This window comes from Spea bombifrons, chromosome 8, assembly GCF_027358695.1.
Source record: "Spea bombifrons isolate aSpeBom1 chromosome 8, aSpeBom1.2.pri, whole genome shotgun sequence".
In the NCBI taxonomy this organism is placed as follows: Eukaryota; Metazoa; Chordata; class Amphibia; order Anura; family Pelobatidae; genus Spea; species Spea bombifrons.
In genome coordinates, this window is record NC_071094.1 from 6,002,129 (window position 1) to 6,023,830 (window position 21,702).

Here is a 21,702-nt window from a genome sequence, read left to right on the forward strand (position 1 = left end):
GCAAAATGGGTCCCATCCGAGACCTAGCAGGGATGGGAAAGCAATAAAACCAGAGCATGCGGAAAAATTAAGGTAGAATGGAGACATCTCAGAATCCCAAATCTGACCCAGGTGGATTGCGTTATCCGTTCTCCTAAAAAAGTAGAACGGGGTAAGCTTTAGAGTCTAAGGTAACAGTCAGGTCACGGTATTTACTATTCGTTTTATTTCTCTATTGTAACCATTGTGAATATGAATTGCAACATTGTGTCAATTATACAAAATTATATTATATATTATATATATACACACACTATATATATTACAAATATATGACTTACAAATAATGAACATAAAATCCCAATAGGAACCAGCAGAATGTTTCCACAAACAGAACCATCCCATTGGGTGCCATGGTGATAAGACCACTTTCAGAACTGGATCTTAACAGACATAGAACATAGTTGTTAACAGACATAGAACAACTTATATATACCCCCCAAGGCACCAAAGGAGCTAATGAATATTAATATGATCACTGAGGCTTTGAAACATCACATTTTTAGCTCAAAATAAACAGCAAAGCAAAAAAGAAAACCCAACCCCCCCCATAAAACACCTATATCCATATTTTTTAAACTCTGTTAACTTCCGCTTACCTTACTCAGTGACGGCAGACAATCGCTTGCAGGTAAAACATTACCACTGCCCACCAGTCCCATCAAAAATAAAAACCAGGATACTTTACTACTTTACACCCGTTATATATATTTTTTAAACCTTTAATATGTATGCAGTCTCTCTTTTCCCCTAGAAAATGAAAGAATATTTACATATGGGTGAATTTTTTTTTCATAGCGATGAAAAGTGGAGAAAAACCAAAACAAAAAACGCCAATGACCTAGAAATAGAAGAGAATGAAACAAAAAAAAACTGCAGTCGCTGTACACTCGTATATAATAACTTAAGCCGTTCACTTGCTTCTAATTTGAGGTACAAACCCCAATTTCAAGGTATTATGCTACAACCAGGACCCCCGGCAGATATTTTGCATGCATACACGGCGTGCGGGCTACTTACATTGCCTCCATTTCCAGGTCATCGGCGTCGTCTTCCTGGGGAAGCTGAAGGTACGGGTTGTCGGACGCCGGGCGGAATTTATACCCGGTTAACACAAAGAATATGAAGGTGACCACTTCATCCACGAGCTGCGGTATTACAAAAGAAAACGCGCCCGTTAGCGCAATCGCTGGGACAGATCTAGATCAGTAACAAAAAACCCAGAAGATGGAACATTTCGGGGTAGAATGCGGTCCAACGCTCTACTAGTAAATGCATGCAAAGGGTTAAAACATCACATGCATTCACTTCTACCAAAGAAAGAAAAGCCTAAAGTAAGGTCTGTTTTCACCAAGTTTGGTACGCCTATAAATTACCGTGGCGGCGACCGCTGGGGTGGGGGGCGCGCCGGGCGCTGGAAACATACCTGGTACATCCACTTCCATTTGAAGGGGACTGCAACCATAATAAAAATGGCGATGATCCGGGTGAAGTATATGAAGCAGACGATCTGGGGGTACAAGAGAGAGAAGAGAAGAAAGTTATTGCTGGTAAAGGACATTCCCTCTCTGGTTTACCCAAATTCATATTATCTGACCGTGCTGTTTGTGGATTTTTACTACTAAAAGGGAAAAAAAATCCTAAAATGTCTTTCCCGACGCGTTTCTCATCTGCAGGGTTTCTGCTCTTGTGGCAGGAGTCCAATTTAACCTCCATTATTCCTCACTCGAGAGGCGATAAAAACCACCAGTCCCCTCGTACAGCAAGAAACGAGCAATCAACGCCCTCAAAATCCGAAAGTCTTTGGCTACCGGACCCCGCAGACATCCCACGCATCGCTAGCCGGCTGTCCGGGCTCGGAAACGCTCGCCTCCAGTCGCCTTGCCGCCACATGCAAATTATTTGCTGTTCATTTGCATATGGCAACGTAAATCAGCGTAACTTTAGGACCAAAAACAAATTGGAAAGACTTTTTTCCCTGCCAGGTGCTGGATCTGGAAGCCGCTCCATTTGGGAAACCTCACGGTAACCGGCAGGAACGGCGGACTTTTGGCTGTGTTCGGGAGCCGTTTCGTTGCCCCTGCATCCATTTTTTTCCCGATTCCACCAAAGCCGACAGCGACCGGCCACTCCAGCGAAGCACGTCAGCAAACAGATCTGGGATTAATCTCGCCGAGAGGAATTTACGGCACCACTTAATAGATTGCTGTGAGAGCCCCGGGTTATTATGTCTGCGTTTCAAGCACCCAGGGCCATTGCCGTGATAGATCGCTGTAATGCAATTACTGCACAAGCCAACTACCCATCCCTTCTCATTTATCAGGGGGTAATATTCAGCACCGCAGAGCTGGGCAACTAACCAGGCCGGCCCAAGGGGGGGGGGATGAGCTATACTTCCCACCGGCAGCCATTGGTTTTATAGGAACAGTACCGTGCCCGCTTATGCCCCTTACTCACCTTCCCAAGGCATTCAGATATTGCGCTGCTAAAGCCACCCGAGTCTCCAACTCGTATCCGGGCAGTCCCTTAAAGACGGCAGGGTTGCTACAACACACAGGGCTGAGGACCAACCCTCTACGTGCTGTAATATACCGTGTGGCTTTATATACACTGTATAGCTTTACACCCTGCCGTCACTGAAACAGTTAAACGTAAATGACAATCGCCCCAAAAGCAGAGGTGCACACAGGTCTTGCCCTTTGACAAAGCGTCCCGCACAAGACAGTCACGGAACGCTTTGATCGGTAATAGATTATATTACAAATCTAGAACCCCAGCGATATATTAACCCTTCCTTCACAGGCATTACATTTACAGCCAAGCCACGCATCGGCCTCGGGTGTACTGAATGTCAGCGGACGCTCCCTTCCCATCTTCGTCTGCTCTTCCGATAATAGAAAAGGACGCTGCGGCGCCGTTGAGGACTCACGACTGACTTTCCATGATGTAGTAATGTCTGAAGAGCTTCAGCTTCGCCAAGTTGATCGCAGCTGCGGAAAGACAAGGATTGGAGACGGGAGGGTTAAATGTTACATAAAGCAAATATCACTGCATCTGAACGTTGGTCTACGGAGCCGGAAAAAAAAAAAGCAACCAGTACTAGAAATAAAAAATAATAACAAAAAAAAAAAAAAGTAAAAAGAACTGATTTTGATACAGAAGACCTAAAAACGAAAGCTCTTTTGCGGCATCGAGGACTTTTTTTTATTAATTTAAGGAAACGTTGGCGTTTAGAAGCAGGCCGCGTGCTTCATACGTGTGCCGCTGTAATTAAGCCCATCATTAAGTAATCAGCACCAGAGACAAACTCCGTCCCCAGCGATCGGGCCGCGATCCCAGAGCTAATGCCGCGAATTACCCTCGGCAAGCCAAACAGATTTTCGCCTGCAAAACCGGCATTAAGAGCCCCGACAAAATCGCCGATAGCGGGAGGAAGGCAGGCAACGGGCGCTCTTACGCGCTCTAAATAGTTTTAATCACTAAATTCAGATTAAGTTCTTAACCGGCACCTGCCACGTCTTCCAAGAGCCGGACCTTCAGAACGTAGCTTTTTAAATTTGAACCTGAAACCTTAGCTTGCAGATTTTTATATAGAGCCATAATGTTATCCAAAAATTGTCCATTCAGGCCAAACATTTTTAAAGTTTCTTCCAGGAAGGGCCAACTCACCCGGTCAAAAGCCTAAGAAGACTGCCGGCGTATTGTTGATGTGTATTTCATGTATTAAGTTTAATATCCTGCGGGTATTATCTTCTCCACTCCTGCCTAGTATAAAGCCCGTTTGGTCTGAATGGATCAAGTCCTGCATAACAACAGCTAATCTATTAGCTAAGATTTTTAAGAAAATTTTAATGTCAAGATTTATAAGAGAAATGGGGCGATAATTTGAAACCTTACTCAGGTCTTTCCCAATCTTTGGGATAGGAGTTATTGTGGTTTGTAGCATTTCCAGCGGAAACTCTTTCCCCAAAGGAATTTCTCTAAATACTTTCAATAATAATGGAGATATTACAGGGTCCAATAATTGATAAAAAGGAGCTGAAAATCCATCTGGACCGAGAGCCTTAGATTTAGGTAAGTTCCTTATTATGGTGTTTATCTCGGAGAGTTGAATAGGTAGATTTAAATTTTCCAGCTTTTCTTTAGATAGTTTAGGTAAATTTAGATTTTTGAGAAATGAACTTATCTGTATTTTGTCTTTATTAGCTATAGATAAATTATATAATGTGCTATAATATTCTTTAAAAGCTTCTCCAATTAATTTTGGGGATAAGCAAATTTTACCGTTATATATGATCTTATTAATTCTGCTTTTAGCTAACTTATTTTTGAGTTTTTTAGTTAAGTTCTTACTGGCCCTGTTGCTGCTATAATACCAATCCTGTTTAAGGAATAAAAGGTTTTTATTGATGTTCTCCGTTAATTTCTCTTTAATCTTACATTGAATTTCTTTTATATCTACATATAAGAGGTTTGAAGGTCTTATTTTGTTATTAGCTTCTAATTGTGCCAACTTGATATATAAATCTGTTAGAGTCGCACCTTTCATTTTCTTTATGTGTGCTCCCTGTTTTATAAGATAGCCCCGCATGGTGCATTTAAAGGCGCACCATAGAGTAGCAAGCGAGACTGTGCCATTATCGTTGGTCTCAATAACATTTTTGGCCAGATTCCTAAGTTGTTCCTTAAAGTCACTTAGGAGCAGAAGGGATTCATTTAGCCTCCAATTAGATTTTATTTTAAATTCTTCATTATTTTTAATTTTTATGAAGATAGGTGCGTGATCGGACCAAGTCAAATTTCCTATAGTAGGCGACTCATAATTTTCTAAGGATTTGTTGTCTGAAAGAAACATATCAATTCTGGAGCACGAGTGATGCCTGACAGAATAAAACGTAAACTCCTTCACAGATGGATTATGCGTTCTCCAGATATCAAACAAATTATTACGAGCAAGACACAAAGAAAATGAATTAGCTAAAGATTTCAACTTTAAATTTGGATATGTATCGTGCGAAAAACTCTTATCCAGTTTGACGTCTAATATACAATTCATATCTCCTCCAATTACTAGAAAACCTTTTGAAATAGCATGAATTTTTTCAAAAATTTTACCCAAAAATTTAACTGTAGAGATATTTGGTGCATATATATTAACTAGAGTGTAGGTCACGTCATTCAATTTACAAAGGAGAATTGTATATCTAGCTTCATGATCAGATTCCATATATATCTGTTCGAACTTAATATTCTTGTTTATCAAGATTGCAACTCCTCTTTTTTTTTTCCCTCTTAAACTAGCATGCGTAATAACAGGGTACTTCTTATAAGTCCAATGATGGGGAACTCCTTCTTTCCAATGTGTTTCTTGCACAAAACATATGTCTATTTGTTCTCTGATTAACATATCATATAAGAAACCTCTTTTGTATGGGGAGTTTAAACCCTGGCAATTAATAGAAACAAGTTTAAGTGTCATAAATGTTAAATAATATTGGACCCTCTTCCTCCCTCCTCAACTCTGATTTACTGTCAAAACATACACAAACAACAAAAAACAAAGCATTTATACAGTTTACGCATGAAAATCTTACATGCGTCCTTTGCCCCTTCATTAAATTGGGCGAATACATGCGTAGGTGCCGACATTAAGGAGAACTATACGATAGATAAATAAATTAAAAAAAAAAAAAAGGTATATATGCATATATATTTTAATAATATCGGGGCACCATTAGATCTGCTTCATATGATTTAAATTTGTCATATTAATAAGTTAATATACTGCTGCTTTTTTAACTTTGGTAAGTCCTTTGACAATATTAATTAATAAATAAGGTAATAGAAGATAAATAAATCTTAAGTAAATTTAACCAAATAAGTTCATATGTAATATTTATTAAAAAATGATTTAATGCAATATACTAAGGTAATGTAATTATATCTTTGTATATTAATTAATTGATTAGTGCACTTCTATTTTCATCAAGATATTATAAATCCGGTTTTAGTGTAAATAGTAATAAATAAGTTAATAAGAATAAATATATAAATTAAATAAGTAAATAAATTATTATCAATAATATTAAATACGGATAACCAGAAGCAGGATACTAAGTGATGCTAAAACGTCATTATTAGGTGGCACTCTCGTTATTATTAAGATTAATCAGTCGATAATAGTATTAATGAGTAAATTTTTTCATCCATAAAATATATTATAAGTAATACTTAAATAAAAATAAATATTTATAAAGTGCTAAAGAATTTTAATATACTGCCACTTCATTGCTAATTGATAAATTTATTATATTTTGATTATTATAAATACTAATTAGTGCAAATAGACACAAGTAAGGTGCTAGAAGCATTTAGTGTACCACCTATAATAGTTAAGTGCAAATAAACAAGAATAGAAATAAACAAGTGTAAAGTGCTAAAGAAATATTTGCAACCCTTGCTTTGTTATTCAATAAAGTCGTTATTAATAATATTAATAAGAATAAATAATAAATCATTATTAATGAATAAATTACAAAATTAAGTATAAATTAAATAGATAAATAGCATTATAGTAAATAGTAGTTTAGTGGAAATATACTAACAAGTTTTAGTCTGCTGCCACTTCATTACTAAATGGTAATTTCATTAATATTTCCTCAGGGTTATTTTTTTTTTTTTTTTTTTTTAATCATTGAGTAATAATAAAGTGCAAGTGAAAAAATAAAGTGCTTAAAGCATTTCATGTACCGCCACTCCACTATTATATATTACTTTCATTAATAATAAATTTGGACATTAATTATTATAAGTGAAGTTAAATGCAATAAACAAAATAAAGTGTCTAAAGCGTATAGTGTACCATAATTTGATTATTATATAATATTTTCATTATTAATAGTATTAATCAGTGATAAAATAGTCAATAAATAATTTCATCAAATAGATACATTATTATAAATATTAATTAAGTTCAAGTAAACAAGTATAAAGTGCTAATATTATTATAGGTAATAATTAAGTGCAAATAAGCAAATATAGAGTGCTACCGAGGTTTAGTGTGCTGCCACTTCATTATTTTGTAGTAAATTCATTGTTAATATAAACCTAAAGAGCTTCTAATTTTCCCTGTGTGTTTCTAAAACATACATTTATAGTATAAATTGTGTAGAGCTACCGATATCGTACAGATTCTCTTAAATGGTTTAGAGTAGCGAGCATTTGAAGATCTACGTACATTTCAATTCATGATGTGTTAAATAATCAAATTCAATATAAAGTAGAAACCCTGAGGTGTTTCTAATACATACAGTTATAAAGAGAATGTATAGAACCGCAGTTGAAGTGGCAGTTCTCTTAATTTAAAGTGGTCATTGTTAATGAATAAATTACAAAATTAAGTATAGATTAAATAGATAAATAGCATTATGGTAGATAATAGTTTAGTGCAGATATACTAACAAGTTTTAGTCTGCTGCCACTTCATTACTAAATGGTAAATTCATTAATATTTCCTCAGGGTTATTTTTTTTTTTTTTTTTTAATTATTGAGTAATAGTAAAGTGCAAGTGAAAAAAATAAAGTGCTTAAGGCATATCATATACCGCCACTCCACTATTATATATTACTTTCATTATTAATAAATTTGGACATTAATTATTATAAGTGAAGTTAAGTGGAATAAACAGGATAAAGTGTCTAAAGTGTATAATGTACCATAATTTGATTATTATATAATATTTTCATTATTAATAATATTAATCAATGATAAAATAGTCAGTAAATGATTTCATCAAATAGATACATTGTTATAAATATTAATTAAATTCAAGTAAACAAATATAAAGTGCTAATATTGTTATAGATAATAATTAAGTGCAAATAAGCAAATATAAAGTGCTAACGAGGTTTAGTGTACTGCCACTTCATTATTTTGTGGTAAATTCATTGTTAATATAAACCTAAAAAACTTCTAGTTTTCCCTATGTGTTTCTAAAACATACATTTATAGTATAAATTGTGCAAAGCTACCGATATCATACAGATTCTCTTAAATAGTTTGGAGTATACAGATACACATAATTTTAAAGTGACTTTAAGTGACTTAAAGTGTCCAAAAAGAGAAGAAAAAAAAAATATATATATATATATATATATATAATAAAAATAAATATTATAAATAGTTTAAATAAATATAAATAAATATATCTACGTGGAATTCAATTCATAATATATCAGCTAGTCAAAATCAATATCAGATTAGAAAGCTCAGGTTTTTCCAAATGTGTTCCTATTACGTGCAATTATAGGTAAAAATGTGCAAATCGGCAAATAATGTAGCAGTTCTCTTAATTTAAAGTGACTAACGTCCTAAATTCAAAAAAAAAAAAAAAAAATTAAATAGAAAGATAAATAAATTAAATAAATAATTATCTATAAAAAGTTCAATTCATAATGGAATAGCTGCCGTCATCGTCCCTCCAAGGTATTTTTCTTTTGGGAAAATGTAGATATAAAATCTTCAAGTTCTGGAGGTTTATTAAATACTAGCGTTTCTCCCTCGTTATTTATAATCAGCTTAAGGGGTGATCCCCATTTATATTTGATGTTCAGGTCGCGGAGTTTCTTAGTGCCCTCATAAAATTGGCTTCTAAATTTTCGTGTTGCAATTGAAAAATCAGGGAGAAGTTTCAGGGCTTTATATTGCACACTTTGTGCAGAATTTTTATTAAATTGTGTGATAAAGAGATTCTTGATATATAGATTGTTGAAACGGACTATTACATCCCTTGGGGTGCTGATGACCAGGTCTTTTGGTTTAGGAAGTCTATGAAAGTTTTCCAACAAGAAATGACTTAGACTGTCTTCTTTAATAAAAGTTGATAGAAGATCCTGTAAGTATTTCTCCAAGTTAGTGATTTCTTCAGGTATCCCCCGTATCCGCAAATTTTTCCGTCTAGATCTATCTTCCAAAAGTGTTAGTTTCATTTCTATAGCTTGATAATTGGATCTAAGATCACTATTCTCCATTCTAAGGTTCTCTAATTCGTCCTGCAGTGCCTGGATTAAGTCTGATTGTGAGATAAGTTTTTCTGAAATTGATGCAATATCTTGTTTCAAAGAGATTGTATTAGTTTTCATCTCAATAGTAAGTTTAGAGTATAAATCACTTATATTGTTGATCTTGATTGGATTAATTAATTCAGTTTGTGGGAGTTCAGAATAGGTGTCAAGAGAGGAGTCAACTGATATGTCCGGGGAGTCTTTTGAGGGATGTTTGGATATAATATGTAGTTAGAACTTTAGATTTTTCATGACTCAATCTTCTGTCCTTTTCTCTATCTCTTTCTCTGTCTTTGTCTTTATCTTTTTTTGGTGGCATCTTAGTGCTTTAATTATAGATATTCTGAAGCCGTTTGTAGCCGTTGGTTTCTTATATGGTGTTTCTCCTCTATTTTTTTTTTTTTTTTTTTGTTTTCTCCCTTTTTTTTTCCTTTTATTCACTTTTTATCTCCTTTCTTTCCTTAACTTCTTAGCACCCTCCTCGTATATTCCTTAGTCTCCTAAGATTTATACCTCTTGTCTTTTATTTAATTTGTTTCACTTTAATTCATATTATTTCATATTAATTCCGAGAATATTTCAAAATGATAAAAAATTTGCAACAGTTCAATGAAAACAGAGTGTTCTATGATGAGCAGTGATGAACAGTGAAATTTCCAGGGGCCTCGTAAATTTAAGCCTCCGGATAATTGTAGGTATATATATCTCCAGGTAATGGCGTAGTGCAGTGTGTTAGTAGTGCAATATATTAATACTTCCAAAAGTTTCTTTGGATCTCAGCTAATAATAATATATATAGTTTATAATATATATATATTAGAGACGTCACTTATCTTGCATTGAGAGCCGGACGGTGCAGAGCAGAGTTAAGTCGTGGTTATAATCGTGTTCGAGGAGTATATCCGTATATCTCTGCATCAAAGTCTCCTGTTCAGCATTAAAACGCCATATGAGCATATGAGCTGCTCCTTTCGTCCAGGCAGATAGCGATATGCGCCGAGTTGTAAAGGTTATAAGGGTAAATAAACGCCAAATACCGGGTTGTTCCTCCAGGCTAGGTCCACTGTTTTGAAACCGTCCGCTCTCCTGAGGCAGTTCTGAGACTCAGAAGCGCTAGATTTCCATTTCCATTTTGGCAGCTACACCATTTACCCGGGAAAACCGAGCGTCTTCATGCGTCTCCAGCGGTCGGCACCAGCCGCAGGCGTATTACACAGCACGCATAACGCAACGCGTGCAGCGTGCAGCGTTCTACGTCACAACCATCATACCCGGAAATGGTCAGCAGTCTTTCCATGTGATCACAAATTAGTTTTCAACAACTTTGGGAATGTACTTTTTTTTTTTTTTTTTTTACAATCTTCTTCATGCAGATGTTAAACAAGTATAAATGTAATTGTCTCCAGCAGGGATTATTCAATATATTATCTGAAATACAAAAAAATAAGAGGAAATATTCCTAACGTATAAAATTCATGAAAAATAAATATTGTTTTATATAAAAGAGTAACTTCCAGCTAACACTTAGTAATCAAAGCACATTCTAAATTATAGTTTATACCTGAATATGTATCACTCCTGTTACTGTCTGCACATAATACGTATTCTTCTACCTAGTCTTTGACTTTTGCAAGTGCCAAAGCGTTAATTGTCAACCATTCATTTGCAACTGAATATGTTGTTGTGGTTCATTATCAGAATCATCTAGCCTTTACCTTTAACAATAGGACAAGCCTTGCTTGCCATATGCTGAATATTCATAGTGGATATTTTAGAAATGAATAGTGAATTCCGAAACATAATTATTTGCTATTTACGGCAGTGTTTTGGGGATTTTCTGTATTCTAATTTCCGTATGTGAAAAAAGAAAAAAACTGCTGGGTGTTATTTGGGAATTGTGTCATCTTAAAACTAGGGCTGCAACTAACGATTATTTTAATAATCGATTAGTTGGCCGATTATTTTTTCGATTAATCGATTAATCGGATAAAAAAAATGAATGTAAATTTTTCATTTATTTAAAATAATTTACTAAACAAATGATGTTAAATACAAACAGCAGAATAAAAAAACTTTGATAATACATTTCTTGTCTTTATTTCCCAACCAGCCCCCCAATATATGCACATTTGAGCCCAGGCTTGCTACGCTGCCTCCCAGACATGCCAGACATGCCCCACATATGCCACGCTGCCTACCACAGCACTCCACGCTGCCTCCCACATATACCACACCACGCTGCCTCCCACATCTGCCACTCCACGCTGCCTCCCACATATGCCACTCCACGCTGCCTCCCACATCTGCCACTCCACGCTGCCTCCCACATCTGCCACTCCACTCTACCCCCCACATGCCACTGTGCCTGATACGCCTTATACCCCCTGAAACACCACTCCATCCTCCCCAGACATGCCACCCTGCCCTCCCCACATATGCCACGCCACGCTGCCTCCCACATCTGCCACGCCACCTCCCACATCTGCCACTCCACGCTGCCTCCCACATCTGCCACTCCACGCTGCCTCCCACATCTGCCACTGTGCCTGATACGCCTTATATCCCCTGATACCCCACTCCATCCTCCCCAGACATGCCACCCTGCCTCCCAGACATGCCACTTCTCTACCCCCAGATATGCCACTCTACCCCCAGATATGCCTTATACACCCTGATACACCACTCCGTCCTCCCCAGACATGCCACACTGCCCTCCCCACATATGCCTTATATACTGTATATGCCTTATACCCCCAGATATGTCACTTCACTGCCCCCAGGATTTAGATTCCCCTAAATTAACCCTAAACTCCCCATTAACCATAACTGCCCCTAAATTAACCCTTAACACCCCCTTAACCACAGCATCCCCTAAATTAACCCTAAAGACCCCATCAACCACAGCATCCCCTAAATTAACCCTAAACACACCATTAACCACAACTGCCTCAAATTAACCCCAAACACCCCATTAACCACAGCTGCCCCTAAATTAACCCTAAACACCCAATTAACCATAACTGCCCCTAAATTAACCCTAAACACCCCACTAACCATAACTGCCCCTAAATTAACCCCCACCTCCCCTAACTTTCAGTAGCCCAAATATATATATATTACATACATATATACACATATATATATATATATATATATATATATATATATATATACATATACTTACAGTTAGATGAGTGTCACAGCCGTGTGGTTCTGGCCTGGAGAAGGAAGGGGCGGGGCCAGTTGTCACAGTGATTACAGGGAGGGGGAGTAAGTAGGAGCTGCTGCTGTGAGACGGTGAGTCAGACTAAACGGATTATATAATGAGGGGGATTTTTCAGAGCGTTTGCTCTGAAAAAACCCTCATTTTATAATCGATAATAATCGATTCAACTAATCGATAATGAAATTCGTTGCCAACGAATTTCATTATCGATTATTATCGATTTTATCGATTAGTTGTTGCAGCCCTACTTAAAACCATTATGGGTGAAACCTTCACTTATCTTTAGTGTCTGCAGAAGGCAAAAATTCTGTGTGCTTTCCATGCTCCCCATTAAAGCAACCCTTCAACAAAGAAATTGTGTCATTAAAGAAAATATTCAATGATTTATATTTTATATTACCTCTTCTCACACACAACCTGGACACTATCATAATACATTATACTTAGAAAGTTCTTCAATGTTCAGTTCTTCATTGAGCTGTATGGGGCACCACACTTTAAACAAGAGGTACATACTGACAATTTGGTAAAATTGCATTACTATGGAAAGCCCATCTTCCGTTGTATATTTTGTCCCTAACGGCCCCTCGTAATATAGCTTAGTGGTCCAAGATGAGATGGAGTATTTAGTTGAAATTACCGTATTTGCTCAATTATTAGATGATCCTGATTATAAGACAATCCCTCAAAAATTTAATATTAATTTAGAAAAAAAGAAAAAGCCTGAAAGACTACCCTATAAGAAAAAAGTTTTACTAGTAAAACAATTTTTTCATATTTAATAAAAACTGATTGAGAAAAATGAATTTTTTGTTTTTATTTCCTTTTAGTTGCCAACCTGTTATGCACATCTGCCCCCCGGCTTGCTACTCTGCCCCCCAGATATGCCTTACACCCCCCTATATGCCTTATACCCCCCTATTTACCACTCTGCCCCCCTGATATGCCTTATTCCCCCTATATGCCCCCCTGACTTACCGATGCATCCCTTGACTTGTCCCCCATGCTCCAGACTCCCTGGTGTCAAGTGGGGGCAGCCTTCCCTTGCGGGACACGGCTAGGACTGCACACTGACGTCGGTGGCGGTCCCACTGACGTTGGGGGAGTTCCCGCTGATGTCAGTGGGCGGTCCCACTGACGTCGTGGGGAAACACCCCCATGTAAAGGAAAAAATGGGCGGGGCGTGTCAGGACCCCGCTCCCGGTCTTGACCCGGAGGAGCAGCGCTCACCCGGCAATCTCCCAGGTATGCTCTGTCACAGAAGCCCCAGTGTCGGGTAGCAGCTGAGGTTGTTTGCACGCATTGCGCAGACTTTACCAGCTGCTAGAAGCATTTGCTTTTAAAAAAAATCTCTTATAATGAAGCAAATACGGTAATACCTTTTTTTGAGGCAACATAGAAAATATGACTCTACTTTCTCTGTCTATGAGAATAGGTAGTAAGCCCTAACATATAAGATTCTTAAGAACTAGTTAGAGGCCCCATGAATATCTGTCTGTCTATCCATCTAATGTATATACACACATATATGCCATCAGACACACTGGCCAAACGCCTGGTGGGACGGTGGCCACCAGCACCACACACTCACTCGAGCTTCAGCCTGAGGCTAGCAGCTGTCCAGCCGTCAGTCTATCCAGCCGTCAGCCTAGGACATATTATTATATATTATATAATATATTTTATAACACCTATTCTTTGGGAAGGTGTTAATATTCTTATTGGGCTTCTTAGCCTGTTCGATTGCTGTATTTTCCTAATTGTAAGTCCTTGTATGCTGTATATATATATATATATATATATATATATATATATATATATATATATATATATATATATATATAAATAATTCTTGATTTTGACATTATATTTGATATAGCTTAAATATTACGCATAAGAGCCTGGAAAACAGCATTTATTTAAATCAGTGATTTCCATCCACAGCAGCGCCTTGAAAGACATGCTGGCTCACACCTGACAGGGTTGTCGTACTGAATTCTGTTCAGGCAATGCTAAGCAGTCACTGCATAGGGCTGCACCGGGAGAGAAAGACGACAGGTCACCAAGACACCAATAATTCATCTTCCATTTTGTGAAATGCTTCCTCATGAAAGAAAGTCCCCCTAAAATGTAGCCCTCTAGAGCCCTAGTGCGGTATTTTTATGTGGGGAGAAGCGATAAGGGGTGATTCGGTATTATTTGCCGGTCCCGTACGGCTACTGTGCCAGTATATAGCCTTGCTATGGAGTATATAGAGAAGCCTGGCTGTTCTTTGCAATGGGTTCTCCATTCACTAAAATGGCTTCTCTCTCTATGCATAGGCAGCAGCGAAAGGGCTATACACACACACTGCACTGCCTCCGCCCGCAAACAGACTCGGTTATCTCCGCTCGCAAACACGGGATCACCTCACAAATGGCACGGTTGAGAAGGGCTGACTCTCCTCTATCCGAATCTGGGGGTTTTACACCCGCGGGGTACACGGGAGAGGCGAGGGAGCGGGTTTAGTCGGGTGCCCCCTTCCCACCTCGCTGAGGCTTAGCGCAATCCCATGTATAACAAAAGAGCCGTGTTCAGCCATTACAGGAATAGAGGCGGCGGAGGAGGACGGGGGGGAGGGGGTTTAAAAAGTACAAAAACGCCAATACCGGGGAGAAAACAAGCCCCAAACCGGCACGACTGGAGAGAGCTGGGGTAGGGCAAGTCGCTGGGGTAGTTTTGGGGCAGCTGGAATAATGCCACGGGGAAAGGGGACAGGTTAAAGAGCGAGGGAGCCGAGTTCTCCGCTGTCTCCAGCAGTCATGTTATTGAAGGGAGTCACAGGGCAAAGCTGCAGAGAGAGGGGGTAAAGCCTATCGTGAGGGGCATCGGTGTGCCAGCAAAGGGCAGAAACGGGGGACATACTAAAACGAATGACAAAATGGAATGCCCATAGACTTTAATGGGGAGGAATGCCCATAGACTATAATGGGGAGGAATGCCCATAGACTTTAATGGAAGGGAAAAGAATCATTGATTTTGAAATAAAAGCTTAAGAAATAGCATTTAGATCTTTGGCACACATACTCCCCTAGCACACACATGTGATCTAAAACTCAGATTACGTTGGATTATAGCTGTTTTCTATGGAATGACAGGTGAATGACAGTATTGATGGAATGCCCATAGGATATAATAGGAGAAAAATCAAACCTGTTTTTCAGACAAAACCCTCTGAACTATCATATAGATCTCTGGCACACATACTCCTCTAGTACAGGTATAGGTTCTAAAACTCATATTATGTGGAATTATAGCTGTTTTCTATGGAATGACAGGTGAATGACAGTATTGATGGAATGCCCGTAGGATATAATGGGAGAAAAATCAAACCTTTTTTTTTCAGACAAAACCCTCTGAAAAGTCATATAGATCTTTGGCACACATACTCTCCTAGTACAGATAAATGATCTAAAACTCATATTAAGTGGGATTATAGCTGTTTTCTATGGAATGACAGGTGAATGACAGTATTGATGGAATGCCCATAGGATATAATAGGAGAAAAATCAAACCTGTTTTTTAGACAAAACCCTCTAAACTATCCTATAGATCTCTGGCACATATACTCTCCTAGTACAGGTATAGGTTCTAAAACTCATATTATGTGGGATTATAGCTGTTTTCTATGGAATGACAGGTGAATGACAGTATTGATGGAATGCCCATAGGATATAATGGGAGAAAAATCAAACCTTTTTTTCAGACAAAACCCTCTGAAAAATCATATAGATCTTTGGCACACATACTCCCCTAGTACAGAGACGGGATCTAAAACTCATATTAAGTGGGTTTATAGCTGTTTTCTATGGAATGACAGGTGAATGACGGGGTTGATGGAATGCCCATAGGATATAATGGGAGAAAAATCAAACCTGTTTTTCAGACAAAACCCTCTGAAATATCATATAGATCTTTGGCACATATACTCTCCTAGTACAGAGACAGGATCTAAAACTCATATTATTTGGGATTATAGCTGTTTTCTATGGAATGACAGGAGAATGACAGTTTTGAGGGAATGCCCATAGGATATAATGGGAGAAAAATTAAACTTGTTTTTTAGCGAAAACCCTCTGACATATCATATAGATCTTTGTCATATATACTCCCCTAGTACAGTTATAGGTTCCAAACCTCATATTAAGTGGAATTATAGCTGTGTTCTATGGAATGACAGGTGAATGGCAGTATTGATGGAATGCCCATAGGATATAATGGGAGAAAAATCAAACTTGTTTTTTAGAGAAAACCCTCTGACATATCATATAGATCTTTGTCATGTATACTCCCCTAGTACAGTTATAGGTTCCAAACCTCATATTAAGTGGAATTATAGCTGTGTTCTATGGAATGACAGGTGAATGACAGTATTGATAGAATGCCCATAGGATATAACGGGAGAAAATTCAAACCTTTTTTTCAGACAAAACCCTCTGAAAAATCATATAGATCTTTGGCATATATACTCTCCTAGTACAGATACATGATCTAAAACTCATATTAAGTGGGTTTATATCTGTTTTCTATGGAATGACAGGTGAATGACAGTATTGATGGAATGCCCATAGGATATAATGGGAGAAAAATCAAACCTGTTTTTCAGACAAAACCCTCTGAAATATCATATAGATCGTTGGCACATATACTCCTCTAGTACAGAGACAGGATCTAAAACTCATATTATGTGGGATTATAGCTGTTTTCTATGGAATGACAGGTGAATGACAGTATTGATGGAATGCCCATAGGATATAATGGGATAAAAATTAAATTTGTTTTTTAGAGAAAACCCTCTGACATATCATATAGATCTTTGTCATGTATACTCCCCTAGTACAGAGACAGGATCTAAAACTCATATTATGTGGGAATATAGCTGTTTTCTATGGAATGACAGTAGAATGACAGTTTTGAGGGAATGCCCATAGGATATAATGGGAGAAAAATTAAACTTGTTTTTTTTAGAGAAAACCCTCTGACATATCATATAGATCTTTGTCATGTATACTCCCCTAGTACAGTTATAGGTTCTAAACCTCATATTAAGTGGAATTATAGCTGTTTTCTATGGAATGACAGGTGAATGACAGTAGTGATGGAATGCCCATAGGATATAATGGGAGAAAAATCAAACCTGTTTTTCAGACAAAACCCTCTGAAATATCATATAGATCTTTGGCACACATACTCTCCTAGTACAGAGACAGGATCTAAAACTCATATTATGTGGAATTATAGCTGTTTTCTATGGAATGACAGGTGAATGACAGTAGTGATGGAATGCCCATAGGATATAATGGGAGAAAAATCAAACCTGTTTTTCAGACAAAACCCTCTGAAATATCATATCGATCTTTGGCACACATACTCCTCTAGTACAGTTATAGGTTCTAAACTTCATATTAAGTGGAATTATAGCTGTTTTCTATGGAATGACAGGTGAATGACAGTTTTGAGTGAATGCCCATAGGATATAATGGGAGAAAAATGAAACTTGTTTTTTAGAGAAAACCCTCTGAAATATCATATAGATCTTTGTCATGTATACTCCCCTAGTACAGTTATAGGTTCTAAACCTCATATTAAGTGGAATTATAGCTGTGTTCTATGGAATGACAGGTGAATGACAGTATTGATGGAATGCCCATAGGATATAATGGGAGAAAAATCAAACCTGTTTTTCAGACAAAACACTCTGAAATATCATATATATATTTGACAAATATACTCCCCTAGTACAGTTATAGGTTCTAAACCTCATATTAAGTGGAATTATAGCTGTGTTCTATGGAATGACAGGTGAATGACAGTATTGATGGAATGCCCATAGGATATAATGGGAGAAAAATCAAACCTGTTTTTCAGACAAAACACTCTGAAATATCATATATATATATATTTGACACATATACTCCACTAGTACAGAGACAGGATCTAAAACTCATATCATGTGGGATTATAGCTGTTTCCTATGGAATGACAGGTGAATGACAGTATTGAGTGAATGCCCATAGGATATAATGGAAGGAAAATCAAACTTGTTTTTCAGAGAAATCCATCTGACATATCATATAGATTTTTGTCATTTTGAACACTGGTGACACTTGTAATATGTTGGTCACCAAAATGAGGAATCTGCACACAGAGCCGGCCTTAGGTGTTCTGGCGCCCTGTGCGGACTACTCCTCTGGCGCCCCCCCCATCCCAAAAAAAGAAAGGAATAAAAACTTGTAACAAAACCCCAATCACTATATACTACGCCAAACATTGATGTGGTGTAGGCCTACCACTTCATTGTCTGGCTTAGTAGTAGGGATGCACCGAAACGAATTCTGGACTGAAACTGAAAGTGCAGCATTTACCTGGCCAAAACCGAATATGACTCCCCCACCATTAAAAAAATCTGACACTTTTATTTAAAGTAAGTAACACACCAAAATATGACAAAACAATTAAATATATGATTAACAGCAATCACATACCTATCATGCCCAGGCATACCCAGATTCCAGGATGTACTCGCAGACTTGGCATGATAGGAGTATGATTGCCCTATCTACCCCTTCTCACTCCCTTCTGCCCTATCTACCCCGTCTCACTCCCTTCTCCCTATCTACCCCCTTTCCCCTGCCTCACTCCCTTCTCCCTATCTACCCCCTCCTAACTATCTACCCTTTCCCTCTTTGAAGTTCACTTACCTTTCAGGAGTCCTGCGGTGGGGGTGCAAGGCCTCTGCCTCCCAGCTCTGCCACTGTATGGAACAGTATAGAGTGATGGGAGTTATGATGTACTTTTAGAGCATAATTAGATCATGAAAAAGACATTGGAAATGGTACAGCATAACACCAATCACTCTCACACACTTACCAATCCACACATATACCAATCCACACGCATACCAATCCACACATACACCAATCCACACGTATACCAATCCACACGTATACCAATCCACACGTATACCAATCCACACGTATACCAATCCACATGTATACCAATCCACACATATACCAATCCACACATATACCAATCCACACGTATACCAATCCACACACATGCCAATCCACACATATACAATAATCCACACATATATACCAATCCACACACATACCAATCCACGTATACCAATCCACACGTATACCAATCCACACGTATACCAATCCACACGTATACACCAATCCACACGTATACACCAATCCACACGTATATACCAATCCACACATATATACCAATCCACACACATACCAATCCACACATATATACCAATCCACACATATATACCAATCCACACATATACCAATCCACACACACATACCAATCCACACACACATACCAATCCACACATATATACCAATCCACACATATATATACCAATCCACACACATATATACCAATCCACACACATATATACCAATCCACACACACACATACCAATCCACACACATACACTAATCCACACATACCAATCCACTCTCACTCTCACTGAATGCTTTCCTACCTTTCCTCTTTTCTCCTTACAGCTTCTTTTCCTCCTCTTCGCTGCTCTTCTTCAGTTCTTCTGTCCTCTCTGTCTTCTTCCGGGTCAGAGGGCACGGACAGCGGTGGGCGCGGCTTCAGTGCTGTGCGCCGGGATCTGTGCGCACAGCAGCTGTGACCGCGCGGATCACAAGGGAGCGATATCGGAGGTCTTTAACAGACCTCCGGCTCCCCTGAGCGATTTTAAGCCGGGTTCAAGGGAGATCCTTGAACCGGCTTAAAATCACTCAAGGGAGCCGGAGGTCTGTTAAAGACCTCCGATACCGCTCCGTTGCGAGCCTGCTCCTCCAGCGGCGGACATTACTGTCCGTCTCTGGAGGGGTGCCGGGTGCCCCCCTGATGAGCGGCACCCGGTGCGGACCGCCCCCCTCGCTAGGTACGCTACTGGCGGCAGCGGACCCCGCGGCGGCGTCCCCTGGAGTGTGGCGCCCTGTGCGGTCGCACAGGTCGCACACCCCAAAGGCCGGCCCTGTCTGCACACACACCAAAGGAACTCTGGTGCTTAACTGTACCAGGAAGGGCCAGCTCCCCAGTAGATCAAAATAAATAAACGCCCCAGGCACTCAAGGGTTCCAGCTCAGGCAGATTTATAAAAGGAAGACAGCAACAACGTTTCAACCTTACAATGAGGTCTTTATCAAGTTGATAAAACTGTTATTTTGTTGAATTGAGTCCTCACACAAGTATGCCTGGGGCCTTTATTTATTTTGATCTACTGGGGAGCTGGCCCTTCCTGGCACAGTTAAGCACCAGAGTTCCTTTGGTGTGTGTGCAGATTCCTCATTCTGTTGACCAACATATTACAAGTGTCACCAGTGTTCAAAATGACAAAAATCTAAATGATATGTCAGATGGATTTCTCTGAAAAACAAGTTTGATTTTCCTCCCATTATATCCTATGGGCATTCCATCAATACCGTCATTCACCTGTCATTCCATAGGAAACAGCTATAATCCCACATGATATGAGTTTTAGATCCTGTCTCTGTACTAGTGGAGTATATGTGTCAAATATATATATATATGATATTTCAGAGTGTTTTGTCTGAAAAACAGGTTTGATTTTTCTCCCATTATATCCTATGGGCATTCCATCAATACTGTCATTCACCTGTCATTCCATAGAACACAGCTATAATTCCACTTAATATGAGGTTTAGAACCTATAACCGTACTAGGGGATTATATTTGTCAAATATATATATGATATTTCAGAGTGTTTTGTCTGAAAAACAGGTTTGATTTTTCTCCCATTATATCCTATGGGCATTCCATCAATACTGTCATTCACCTGTCATTCCATAGAACACAGCTATAATTCCACTTAATATGAGGTTTAGAACCTATAACTGTACTAGGGGAGTATATTTGTCAAATATATATATGATATTTCAGAGTGTTTTGTCTGAAAAACAGGTTTAATTTTTCTCCCATTATATCCTATGGGCATTCACTCAAAACTGTCATTCACCTGTCATTCCATAGAAAACAGCTATAATTCCACTTAATATGAGGTTTGGAACCTATAACTGTACTAGGGGAGTATACATGAAAAAGATCTATATGATATGTCTGAGGGTTTTGTCTGAAAAACAGGTTTGATTTTTCTCCCAATATATCCTATGGGCATTCCATCAATACTGTCATTCACCTGTCATTCCATAGAAAACAGCTATAAACCCACTTAATATGAGTTTTAGATCATGTATCTGTACTAGGAGAGTATATATGCCAAAGATCTATATGATTTTTCAGAGGGTTTTGTCTGAAAAACAGGTTTGATTTTTCTCCCATTA

The 21,702-nt window shown here is 38.2% G+C and overlaps 1 protein-coding gene across 1 annotated transcript in view; it reads right to left on the reverse strand.

The window, feature by feature from the left end:
• Nucleotides 1–316: 316 nt before the first annotated feature.
• Nucleotides 317–21,702, reverse strand: part of LOC128503275 (protein GPR107-like) — a 50,811-nt gene continuing 29,425 nt past the window's right edge. Inside the window, exons 15-19 of the mRNA XM_053473320.1 lie at nucleotides 2,976–3,029; nucleotides 2,497–2,564; nucleotides 1,466–1,549; nucleotides 1,060–1,187; nucleotides 317–422 (exon numbers count right to left, since the gene is read on the reverse strand). Of these exons, the coding sequence (XP_053329295.1) occupies nucleotides 317–422; nucleotides 1,060–1,187; nucleotides 1,466–1,549; nucleotides 2,497–2,564; nucleotides 2,976–3,029 (440 nt within the window). The remainder of the gene's footprint in view (nucleotides 423–1,059; nucleotides 1,188–1,465; nucleotides 1,550–2,496; nucleotides 2,565–2,975; nucleotides 3,030–21,702) is intronic.